The sequence below is a fragment of the Bacillus rossius genome, chromosome 10 (assembly GCF_032445375.1).
Source record: "Bacillus rossius redtenbacheri isolate Brsri chromosome 10, Brsri_v3, whole genome shotgun sequence".
Taxonomy (NCBI): Eukaryota; Metazoa; Arthropoda; class Insecta; order Phasmatodea; family Bacillidae; genus Bacillus; species Bacillus rossius.
The window spans coordinates 4,480,479-4,492,725 of record NC_086337.1 but is presented as its reverse complement, the minus strand read 5'-3'; the positions used below and the strand labels follow the sequence as shown (position 1 = coordinate 4,492,725).

The 12,247-nt window shown below is 40.7% G+C and overlaps 1 protein-coding gene across 2 annotated transcripts in view; it reads right to left on the bottom strand.

Moving 5' to 3' along the window:
• Positions 1 to 12,247, bottom strand: part of LOC134535726 (low-density lipoprotein receptor-related protein 6) — a 159,817-nt gene that overhangs the window by 135,432 nt on the left and 12,138 nt on the right. For both annotated transcript variants that reach the window (XM_063374942.1, XM_063374943.1), the window contains exons 3-7: positions 10,157 to 10,276; positions 8,178 to 8,368; positions 6,104 to 6,394; positions 5,647 to 5,900; positions 479 to 642 (exon numbers count right to left, since the gene is read on the bottom strand). In XM_063374942.1, coding sequence (XP_063231012.1) covers positions 479 to 642; positions 5,647 to 5,900; positions 6,104 to 6,394; positions 8,178 to 8,368; positions 10,157 to 10,276 — 1,020 coding nt within the window. The remainder of the gene's footprint in view (positions 1 to 478; positions 643 to 5,646; positions 5,901 to 6,103; positions 6,395 to 8,177; positions 8,369 to 10,156; positions 10,277 to 12,247) is intronic.

Genomic DNA, 12,247 nt, shown 5'->3' with positions numbered 1-12,247 from the left:
AAAGTCAACTCACAACACAGTTCTATATACAAGAGTTCACGCTAAGTACCAAACACACATGTGAGTGAGAAATTCAAAAAAACAAGATATATGAACTTGGAATTAGGTGATGATTTGCAAATGGTGCTGATGCAGTTATCATTTCATTACAAACTGCAGTTATTGGGCAGCAATTAATTACACTGTTTAAAATGAATTCTGTAGGCAACTATTAATCATATGCTAGATTAGAGCAGTTAAATTAGTTGAAAAATGCTAAAAGAAAATCAATAGGAAACCCCCGAGAAAAATTAATAACTTTTCCACGGAGGGAATAATAAAGCACGAGGACAAATTAATATTTGTGACCGGAACGTGCAAATGCACAACTTGAGTTGGCAACACCAACAGATAACATTGTGAACGATCGTCGAAACAAGCACAACAGGGTGTGAAGGAGACGAAGGCCTCGGAGGCGGAAGCAAGCGCGTTCGCCCACCTCGTCGTCCGTCCAGTACAGGAACTCGTCCACGGGGTCGAAGTCCACGGCTATGGCGTGCCGCACCCCCTGCAGGGGCATCACGAAGCTGGTGTGGTCGGGCGTGTCCAGCGAGATCCTGCAGATGTCCGTCCTCTGGGCCAGCAGCAGCAGCTGCCGGGGCCCTGCGACACATCGCACGCTGCCCGCTTGCCACGCCCGCTTCGGTAGCTGTTCACTTGGCCGCTTACTTCGCTAGTGCAATCCTGGTACCAGTCTTACTACATCATGACTTTCATGTGTAGAGACTGAAAATATTAACATAAACATGAAGTCAGACATTTCAAGCTTAGTCAACAAGCAAATCACTATGATATCATCTACTACAAACGGGCTGACTCGACAACTTGAGCTGAGCAGAGTGACTGAGTCGAGTGACTGGCTAAGGCTCAGCTCAACTCGAAAGTTCAGTTTGTTGTACTCGATACGACGAGACTAAACTGTATTTTTCTTTTAACTCCATATCTATTTTATATGTGCAAAAAGCATAAAATCACGTACCATTATTTTGCAAACACTTCAGTGTCATTTCATATTTACATTGTAGTGACACAACTCTATATGCCTACATGTTTTTCGATTGAATTGTGTTATTAACTATGCTGTTTGATTTGTGTATTTCAAACATAATAATGTACCTAACTAAAGTGTGTGTTCCTAAGAGAATTATAAAATAAAGTTCCACAATTAGCTCTGAAGACTATCGCACTAAGTTTCAATGTTCTCATAATGAGCGCCTTATTTTAAAGAAACATGAAAAACTATCTCAAATAATTCAGATATAACATTAATAATTAATTACATAAATATTTTTAGTGTTATTTCATAAACAACGTATTTTACATTCAATGGTTCAATCAGAAAGAGATTTCCAACAGAAAATAAAACATACACAGGGTGTCTACCAGATCTAGTAAATGAAATCCCCTGATTTTTCCAGGTTTTCCAGGTCTAAAACTGAACTTTTCCAGGTTTTCTGTAACACAATTACGACATTCCACGAAACTGAAAAAACTGCATAACAGTACATTGATGGGTTTCAAAGTATTTCAACTCACTTAAATTAGTAAAAATAATACTTTCTTCCAGACGTGGCCAGTGACTCAATTGACATGCTGCTACAAATATTTCACACACTTACTTTTGCAAAAACATAAGTAAAAGGAAGCTCCCATCAATTTCGCAGTGACTCAACTTTTGCGTCTATTGCACTTGCTTCAGAACGAGCCAAATCCAACACTCGAACCTTCTTCAACTGCAATGCCTTGATCTCCTCTTCAACTCTCCTTTTTCTGCTTTCTTCTTGTCTGTAGCTTCCTTTTCTTTTTGTTTTGTTTGCAGGGCTTCCTTACGCCTACAACTAGCATTTCTTACATACTGTAACATGGACTTGGTGATATCAACATGCTCTACACCTCCAGAACGTTGAACAAAGTCGTACATCTGTCTTTGTGCGATCAGTATTTCTTCCTGCAAGTTTTCAGTCAGCAAATTAAAATTTACTGAAAATCCTCTTTCCAATGATGCATTTCCATGGGAAAGTACCAATATCATCCTCACAAACTTTAGAAGGCCTGTTTTGGCAGCTACTGTATGTGCCTTAAGAATGAGCATCCACAAGTGATCAAGGCGCCAGTCTTCTCGAGAAAAAGATGAGAACAGTGCTTCAGAATCTTGCGAGGAACATACCAACTGATTTGATCACTCAATGTTATCAGCTTCTTGTCCTTATAGCCACTTGTTTCGAAGACAACATTCTAAACTGTAATTCACACGCTGTTTCCTCACACCCGAATTTAAAGCCACAGACGGACATAAGCAGGAAATTCCCTTGTTAAGTTTGTACTTCAGGGGACTTTTGTCTTGAAGTTCTTTTACCATAACCTTTAGACAAGTCCTAACATCATTTTTCAGTAACAGGACAGACTTTACTGGTAATTTCTCTTTCTTGATGGCATGGCGTACTGCATAACCCAACTTGATATTGTTAGCAGTCAATAGATTTTCCTGGTTATCTACATCCAATCGAGATACATTGTGTTTCTCCCTAAAGCTCTTCAGTACCTTTGGTTTCAAAAACTTTCCTGCCAAAGCTAATAAAATGTCTACCAGTGAATCATAGAGAAAAGGTGCCATGGGTGCTTCACTTTGGAACATTGTGAGAAACAATTCCAGCTCTGATGCCAAAGAGTAGAAGAATAACAATTTTACTTCTAGAAGATTATCTTCAAGAGCACTTTTCACTACACTGAAGGACACAGATGAAATAGAAACTTCACTAACAAATTTCTTTAGGTGGGGTAACATTTTCATGGCACGCTCAGCAACTGCAGTATTCCATCTGATTGCACAAAATTTCTCGGAAAAAAGCTCTGATCCAGTTATTCTAATGTAATCTGCCCTCCTTGCAGATACATGCATAAACAAATAGTAACTGTGCCTGAAAAAACTAACAACGTCCAATTGTACAGCAGAAATTCCAGTTTTGAAAGCACCATGGACCGTATGAAGCCCACAGCTACCAATTTTGTAGCAACGATGGCGAATCTTCGCCAAAAGTGTCTGTGATATGTATTTTAAAAGCTAACAAAAATGCCCAGTTTACGTTGAGGGCATCCATTGATGCACCTGTCGGTATAATCCTAACGTGGGAAGCACATGCTGCAGTACGTCACGTCAGCAGGATAACAGACCAGCTTGAACCAGTTTGTATCACATGATTTAACGCCACTTCCGAATCCGATGGTAAATAAAAGAAAATGGACGTGGGAACTGTTCGTTATTTTCCATTCAAAAATAAAAATATGGAGCGCGATTCACTTGATGCTACGTCAATGCAAGCAGATCAATAAACAAAAAACATATTGCCAACTACAACCTACCAAACAAAAATTCCCTGATTTTAAAAAAAATTCCCTGATTTTTCCCTGATTACAATATTCCCTGATTTTTCCAGGTTTTCCAGGGTCAGTAGACACCCTGCATACAGTATAATCCCGCTAATCCAAACTAATTGGGACAGAACCCTGTTCGGATTAGCAAAAATTCGGATTAGGCGGAATTTTGTCATATAATGACATCAATTGTCTTTTTGAGGCGTATTTAGTGTCTGATATGTCAAATATGTATGAAAGGTCAGACGAAAAATACACCTTTATTATTTAGCGTACATATTTAGTATCATATCATATATTTTTAATTACTCCCATAGCCTAAACCAGGGATGCCACCAAGAATGGTTATAAAATCCTGTATTAGACCATAAAAAATTCCTGTAAAATCCTGTAAGAAGAAAATTTTTGTAAACAGGTTTTTCATTTGCGCCAAATTTTTTTTTGCAGCTAAGAGACAGGAGAAAATAAAGTATTATAAGCATATTTCTTCAAAAATCAGTTTTTCCTTCATTCCAGTTGCATAAACCTACATAAAAATAATATTAATGAATGTAGATAAAAAACTCATAAGTTTACATGTATAGAGTTAAGTACCAGTATGAGGTTCTCACAAAAATCACTTTAAAAATATACACACAGACACAAATATAATTCGCCCACATGAGCTCTGCATCTACAATTTTGTTGTCTGGTTTGCTGATGAAAGATGTGAGAGAAGTACTTTGTTCAGCAGCCCTCTGATTTCTCTGGTGTGTCTGTGTGCTTTCGTGACGCCTAAGATCTTTCAGACCACCCTTTTGAATGTTGAAGTCCGACCAACACAATGAACACACTGCAGTAAAGTCCGTTTTACCGGGTTTCAGCCACTTTAATTCTATTTCCCACTCACGTTTATATCGTTTTTTATACAGCGTTCGATCTGGAGATGCCTTACATTTTCTTTACATTTCTTTCAATTACAATCTCCACTAAGATGCAAGCCGAATTTTTTGTACGTAACAATTACTTTAAAAATAACAACAAACTGTAAACACTCCGTCAATCCATCATAGAAATCGTGATTGCATGGTATAACAACACAGACTGTAAAAACACCGTCACAGATATTACTTCGCACAAATATTACTGGGCGTGTTCCGTTACACGCACGAACGCACCATCGCGCAGAAGAGAGAAACAGAACACAGTGTCTAAAACAACTGTCATAGATATTACGATGCATGGTATATTGTCATCCGTGAAATAAAAAAATGCTTCCAGACATAAAAGGTAGAGCGTGAATTGTTATCATCTTAGAAAAACTGAAACGACGTAGCAAAGTGAAGTATCTCTTGATGACATAATTATCCAACAGCCAACAGCCTACATTACGTGACAACATTAAGTCTAAATGAAGAGCGGTTCGTGAGTGTGTATTAGCGGAAGGGCAGTGACCTTCAACCAGAGTAAGGGCATACGCTTACACATTCCTCTCCTCTTCCGTTCCCAACTATGATGAGTCAGACAGTCAGTGTGTCACATGCTACTGCACACTTGCCCTGTGTTTTGTGAGGTTTTTTACATTCTGTGCTTGTCCCTGCTGTTGATCATCAGACAAGCAAGCGTAAACATAACTCGTGTACATTAAAAGAAAAACTGGTAGTGCTGAAAAGACTTGACAAAGGTGAAAGTGCAACTCTGTTATCGAAAGAATTCTGTGTCGGCAAAGCAACCATTTCCGATTGGAAAAAGAACAGAGGTAGAATTGAGCAGTTTTGTACTACCACAAGTGAAAAAATGATTGAAAAATGTAGCAAAACGACACCTTCTCCTTCACTCTCCGTCCTGTCCCCTTCAGCGTCCTAGCAATCAGCCATAGTTAATACAAGATTATCATTCTAGGAATTGAGAACTTCTTCAGACTACATGTATGTGTGTTCATGGAATCTCATACAAACATTTTCACATTATCATCCTCATCATCATCTGCCAAATTATAACATAACACTTATTTGATTTTCGAAAGTCTTCGTGGGACAACACATACCATTGTGTTTTAGTGATATCTAATTTTACTGTCCATTTAGTGCGCAGACACCTTGTAATGGAAAAAAACACACATTTGTATCATTTTGTATTAGTTTAGATAACCTTGGATTATGTCAGAACAACTGTGGCTCGATATTGAAGACTTTGCCTAAGATACAAGTGTTTGATGAATGGGCAACCAGGTGAAAGGCGCGGACCGCGACTCACCGTCGGCGCAGGTGCGGTTGTCCAGCAGCTTGACGCCCGTGGGGCAGGCACAGGAGTACCACGGGGGGTAGGGCGCCAGCAGGCACAGGTGCGAGCAGCCTCCGTTCCCGTGCCCACACGGCGTGTCGCTGCGCGGCTGGCGCTCCTCCGCCCACGCCACGATGCCCATGGGCACGTTCTCGCTCTTCAGCAGCTGCCTGGGCCGTGCCTGGCCGCCCGCGTCGCAGTCCGTGCGCTCCAGCACGTACACCGCCCTGCCGACACCACGCACGCTGCTCTCCAGTTCGTGGCTCACGCTTTCACAAGGCAGCATAACAACTCCTTAAACAAGTTTGGAATATTTTATAACTTCTTTAATTGAGTTTATACAATTTTTATTCAAACTGTTCAACATTTATTTTATATCTTTATAACGCAGAAAACAAAGTTGAAGCAGATCTAATGAAACAGGCCTCACCACTGCTGCCAGTCGGTCCAGTACAGGCGGTGGTCCACCATGGTCAGGGCGTACGGGTAGTCCACGCCGTTGCGCGCCACCACACAGCGGTTGCGCCCGTCGTAGTCCATCGACGAGATGAACTTGAGGTGACCGTCGAGCCAGTACACCTTCTCCGACACGTAGTCGATCGTCAGTCCGTTGGGCCAGAAGATGTCCTTGCTGACGATCACTTTCCGCGTCTTGGGGTCCCCGTTCATGGCCACCCTCTCTATTTTAGGCACTTCACCCCAATCTGTCCAAAACATGTACCTGCCAGACAAACAAGGTAGATAAGTTTCCTTACTTTGCACGACACATCATAACTGTTTTTTTTTTTAAAAAAGTACTGATTACAAGCAATTAGCCACTTAGGGCATAACACAGGATAGCAAATACCAAACATCTTACATACTACATAGATAAAATATCAATTAATAATAAGCCATTGATGAAAAGCTAATTTATGACATTTGCACGCTACTGTCTTCGCACCGGCACATTGTTCCGTGTGCGACACAAGGTGGGCGGACTCTCGTGACCGCGACGCCAGTCACCCCACTGCTGCTCTCTGTGGCGAGTGGCGTGAGCCAACGTTCATAGAGACAGAGGATAATCTTTACGGTTTAATGTATTTTATCAATAAAATTCCCTGTCGAAAACCAGGTTCAAACCCGTTGTTTGGTATTTTTTTCAAGTCTTTTTTGCTTTCATCGGAGCCATTTCATTATATAGTTATACCTTTCTCTCTACAAATTAAATGATTCGCTAGTCGACGTAGCTGCTCTGGCAGTGAAATCTAGCTGCCGGTAGTGTAACCAAGTGTGATTTGCATTAAGAAATGTAGTTGAAAACACAATGTTTGTATATTTATCAAGCTCTGCAATATTTTAAAGAATTCAATGTTAAATTTGTGTCCGAGTTTGGCATTATAAGTGTATTTGCAACATGAGAACACATTAATTTGTTTGTTACCGAGTCACTAGCTAGTTCTGACAGACTCGCTCACTAGTTTCCCCTCAATAATAATACAAAATTAGGTAGCTTGTGATATTGCTATCATTAAGACTACACATTTATGTACGAATTTATGCTCCATTCCTTAGTGTATTAAATGATGTATTTGTTAAAATGAAGGATTCCTGTGGTATTAAAATAAAGGGTCCAACTCATTATTTAAGAAGGGAAGTTCCCCTGCATGGGCTGGATTGTATTAAAGCTCTGTGGAAGCCCCCGTACAATTGGGGGCAAATGCTCTGGTGACCAGGTGCAGCTAGTCCATATTCACTTACGAACGCACGCTGAACGCTAGTAACTGATGAACACTTAGCATATTCTAACACACAAGAAACTCTTCTCCCGCGTTGCCACCATCTTGTAGCATGCATGCAGTCACAGGCCTGCCATCTAGCGTGGGCTTTTTAAACTTAGCGAGTAATATATAGCTTTTCATGTATCACCCAGCACACTTTGTACGTTGCATACTTGTCAACAAGCGGTGATCATTTAGGCTAACCCCTTTGAACTATGGAGTGTCTGAGATACTAACAATTAGATTTATCAAAGTTCTGAGAAAGAAGGAATGTCAAAAAATAATTTCACTATAAAAATTAATTTCCAGGACCCCCAGCTACGTAAGCACTGGCAACCTGCGTGATTGACACACAATCAACTGGAAGCAAACAGAACCAACAGGAGATGTGTGTTGAGCCCAATATGTGGCCTTGTGTAACAGAATTATATATAACACTGTGAAACATTTCGAAAAGTTCAAAGCAATTATAATATTCAAAATCTAGTACTAACACAGATGCAACATGAGATTAATACCAACAGAAGTTTTGTATAACGATTTGAAATTGTTAAAAAATGAATCATAAATTAAAAGAATTGAGATATTTTAGTTGCATTACACAACTCTTTGTAATGACACGTCAAAAGAATAGCACTGGTGTCGCATCAAGTACAAAGCAAGCAGGATCTGCAGGCTCTGTTGAGGCAGTTCCCCTGCTCTCCGGCATGTTATAGTGCCACGGTGGCCAGCGAGGGCACTCACCCCTTCATGGGCACCAGGGCGATGGCCCGCGGCTGGTCTATGTCGTCCCAGATGAGCACCTTGCGGTGCTGCCCCGTCAGGGTGGCCACCTCGATGCGGTTGGCTTCCCCGTCCGTCCAGTACAGCTTCTGGGTGAGCCAGTCGACCGCCAGGCCGTCCGGCGTGGCCAGTCCCGTCGTCACCACCCCCACCTGCGCCACACCACACCGCCACATTACCACCTGCGCCACCCCCTAGTCACCCCTGATGTGTTCCACGTCTCACTTCCCCTCGCAAGTTCCATACCACGCTTCCAGCATCCACCTTTATCCCTCGCCAGTCTCGCATTCATTCACTTACTTCTAATGTCATTTGTGTGCTCAAAACACACCGGTGCAACAGTCAATGTGACCAAACCATGATCAATTAAGTTTATGAAACCATCACCTCCGACTTCCTACTCCGCATACATACCGCTACATGTTCGCCTGCAACAGAGTTCCCTCTTTTAGGGTAACATACTTTTTGTTTGCTCTCTTGTTCGTCTGCAGTTATAGCATAACATGACGTACCTCCTGATAATATACCTTCTACCATTTTGGCTTTCCTAGCCCATTGAACATACCATACTTTTAACTGCCTCAGTGCAGTCGTTGAGTACCAACTTGCTTCGTCTTGAGATACAGACCTTGTCCTAACACCTCCAACTCCCAGCCAATAACAACCCAGCACTGCTTGCCTCCTGGAGAGACAGTGGGGGAGCGTGTAATGTAGAGGCGAGTGTGACCAAATGTCACTCAGATGAGTTAGAACCATCACACTCCCCCCCACTAGAGTTTACAGACACTCAATTTACAAATGTATTTTCAACAAAAATATTGTCAGCCAAGTTAATTGAAATATGCACTGTTGAAACGACAGCAGCATCCACCGTCCCATGTGAGCGAGGCTCAGGTACTTTTAGCACAAGTATGTCTAATGGACTGATGCCAGTTGCACATTGAGTTCAAGCAGAAACTAGTTTCGTAAGATCACACTGACTGCTGTTTGAGTGCTGAAAAAATATCATCGGGAGCTTCGAGATGTCCCGACGCCCTGACAGCTCACACCAATGATCTCTCATCCACACAGAGCAAGCAGAAAGTCCACAATTTGTACACACTGTACGCAGGTATAGCTATTATCAGACAAATATCAGACAATGCTCTACCAAATTTCAGATAACTGATAATACAAGCATAAAAGCTGCATTTTATAATGCTTTAAAAAAGTTTTTCAGTTCATCAGAATTACTTTCCATATAAAATATATTTTTTTTAATTTCATCTGTCATATTTCAGACATTTTTGTAACCACTTATAAATACCAGTATGTGTTCTTTCAGTCATTATTACAATCAACAAAAGCTATTGTGCACCGGCCGCTCAGCTGCTGATCCGTGGCGACCGCAGTAACCACTTCTCACTGGGTCACTTTCGACTGGTGCAACTCCACAGTTCAAGACCAACATCAATTTCTTAGGCATTGCTGCCGTAGATATAAAATGCAAGACCTACAGTTAACATGAACAAAGATCATGTAATGTCATTTAGTGATGGCACTATGCTTAGAGGAATGATCTATAAATTATTTTTGGGATGAAATCATTGGATCGTGGATGGGGCATAATGTTGCAACTGGCCGTAAGCTTCCTAGGGGTTATGGCCTCGCATCTCAGGCAGTGCACACTGTCATATATTCACACGTTGCTGCAGAAATACAGCTTCCACAACCCACAGCTTACAGCAAGCCTTGCCTTTTATTGCACACAATAAACTGTGTAAGTGTATTAGTAAGACAAACTTATTTTGATTTTTCAAGTATGCTTTATATTAAAGTTTGAAGCAAGTTTTTAATTGACAAGTAGACAAGTACACTGCAAGCTGATAGGCTAGCCTAGTAAAGGCCAAGATGAGACTCTACAAAGTACCAACTAAACAACAGAGTATTATATTACTTACCTTTGGGCCAGCAGTGGTCCCGTTGTAGGACACGCACTGTATCATCTCCGAGGCATGCTCCGTCCAGCACACCAAGCTGCCCTCGTAGTAGAAGTCCAGCGCCGCGCCTTCCTCCAGGTTCTGGGGACGTCACACCGACATTCCAACAACCCTTGCAGCAAGCTGCCCTGCTGGCAGGTTCAGACTGCCTTCGTAACAGAAGACATGTCCCGTACACTCCTCCAGGTACTGACACACAACCAGCATTCTCACCTGTCCTTGCAACACCACAACAACCATCACAGCTGCTCTGTTAGCACATTCAAAGAAGCCAATAAGATGTCTTCGTAATAAAAGTCAAGTGCCATACCCTCCTCCAGGAACCGTTCTTGTCCTCCACCCTACCCATTCTCACTGACATTAAAACAACCCTTGCAGTACAGCAAGCTGCTCTGCTAGCACGTTCAGAAACAGGCAACAGGCTGTCTTCGTAACAGAAGACATGGCCCGTACACTCCTCCAGGTTCAGAGCACATCCAACAGGGAGACAACATGTCTTCTACTGAGTTTGCTGAAAGACCCGAACTGTCTTCAATTAGAGAACATGTACGTCTTATTGCAAGTCTGTGCAACCGCCAAAGTATCAGCATCTGACCACAATTGTACGATCGGTGGGCGGCCCGGAGTATTTTCCGATTACCAATAACGCAGATTAACTGCCTCCTTGTGAAAAAGAGCCAATTCCTGTTAGTTTGAATTATTATTTTACTAATTTCCTCCAATATTTTTACTAAAGAGCACTGGCATAGATATATTTTTTATCTATATTCTTTTAATGGAAAAATGTTGGTAAAAAGGCAAGGTACATATTTTATACAGAATTGAATGACCAATAACATTGATTTTAAGCATTTTTTTTGGTTAGAGGCATTGTTCAAAACACAAAAGCCTGTTTATATGGGATAAAAGATTGATATGCCAAAAACCTGAAAAATTTCAATTTTTTTTTAAAGAGACTATCTCGAAAAATGTAACAGGCTAGAAAAAAATTATAAAAAAAGGTTTTATAGAATAGTTATTGTTACTCTATTTTCCACTGAAACATATTTGTAAGGGTTAGCCTTTTTTCAAGATATTAACAAAAATAATAATAATTGGTGTTTTGTAGTGTCTGTTTTTATGCTTCTGCTTAACTCATTTCCTAATTATCAGGACTTTTGAAAATACTATTCCTGGACACCACTAAACAAGTTTTAAAAAATCATCGGATTAATAAAAGTACTGACTAATACAAGTACTAGTATACTTTGAATGGGCTAAATATAAAATTGCTTGTATGTTGCAGAACCCTGCCCTCCTAATTAAATAATTTTCTTTTAAACTTCTTTTTGTATAGGTAAATATAAATAAGTCAATGTTTTTAGAGTGGTGTGTATATTATGAGGCAGTATAATCAGACGTTATGGCTTTTAATATATGTTATTTTCACTTGCTATGTTTTTAAGAAGATATTTATTATTTTATTAGACGTTTTCTATCATTAGTAATTTTTATATAATTATTCACAAATGAGCCGCTGTTCTAGATTTTTACATGTTTAAGCCTACTTTTCAGGTTATTTCTAAATGATTTAATTTTGGTAAAGTAATTCGTATTATGATTATTGTTCTTAATTTTTATTAACGTATTGTAATATAATTATAAATCACGGGACTGTGTCTGGGCTGGAGTGATGGTTAGAAAGAGAGGCATGAGAGGCCTGTAAGTGGAAGTGAGGAAGGAACAGTGCTTCCCCGCCAACCGAGATAAAGACGGTAATTCCCCCCCTGCATGGGAACTGAGTGATAACTGCTCTCTCACGGTGTGGGAGAGAGAACGAGAATGGAAGTCCCCGATTTCGATGTGAAATTGAAAAGAGACTGATCAGGGGAAGCCCAGATTTCTGTGTGTACAAGATTTTTTCATGTAATGTAACTTGTTCTCTGATTGGCTAATATCTGTAGAGTGAATGAAGCGTGCGTGTGATTGGTCGGTGAGGTCAGGTGACTTCTCCTCCCTGCGTGGAGAAGAGTGTGGCAGGACTTCACCAGTCGTCTGTCGATCGCTGCCACA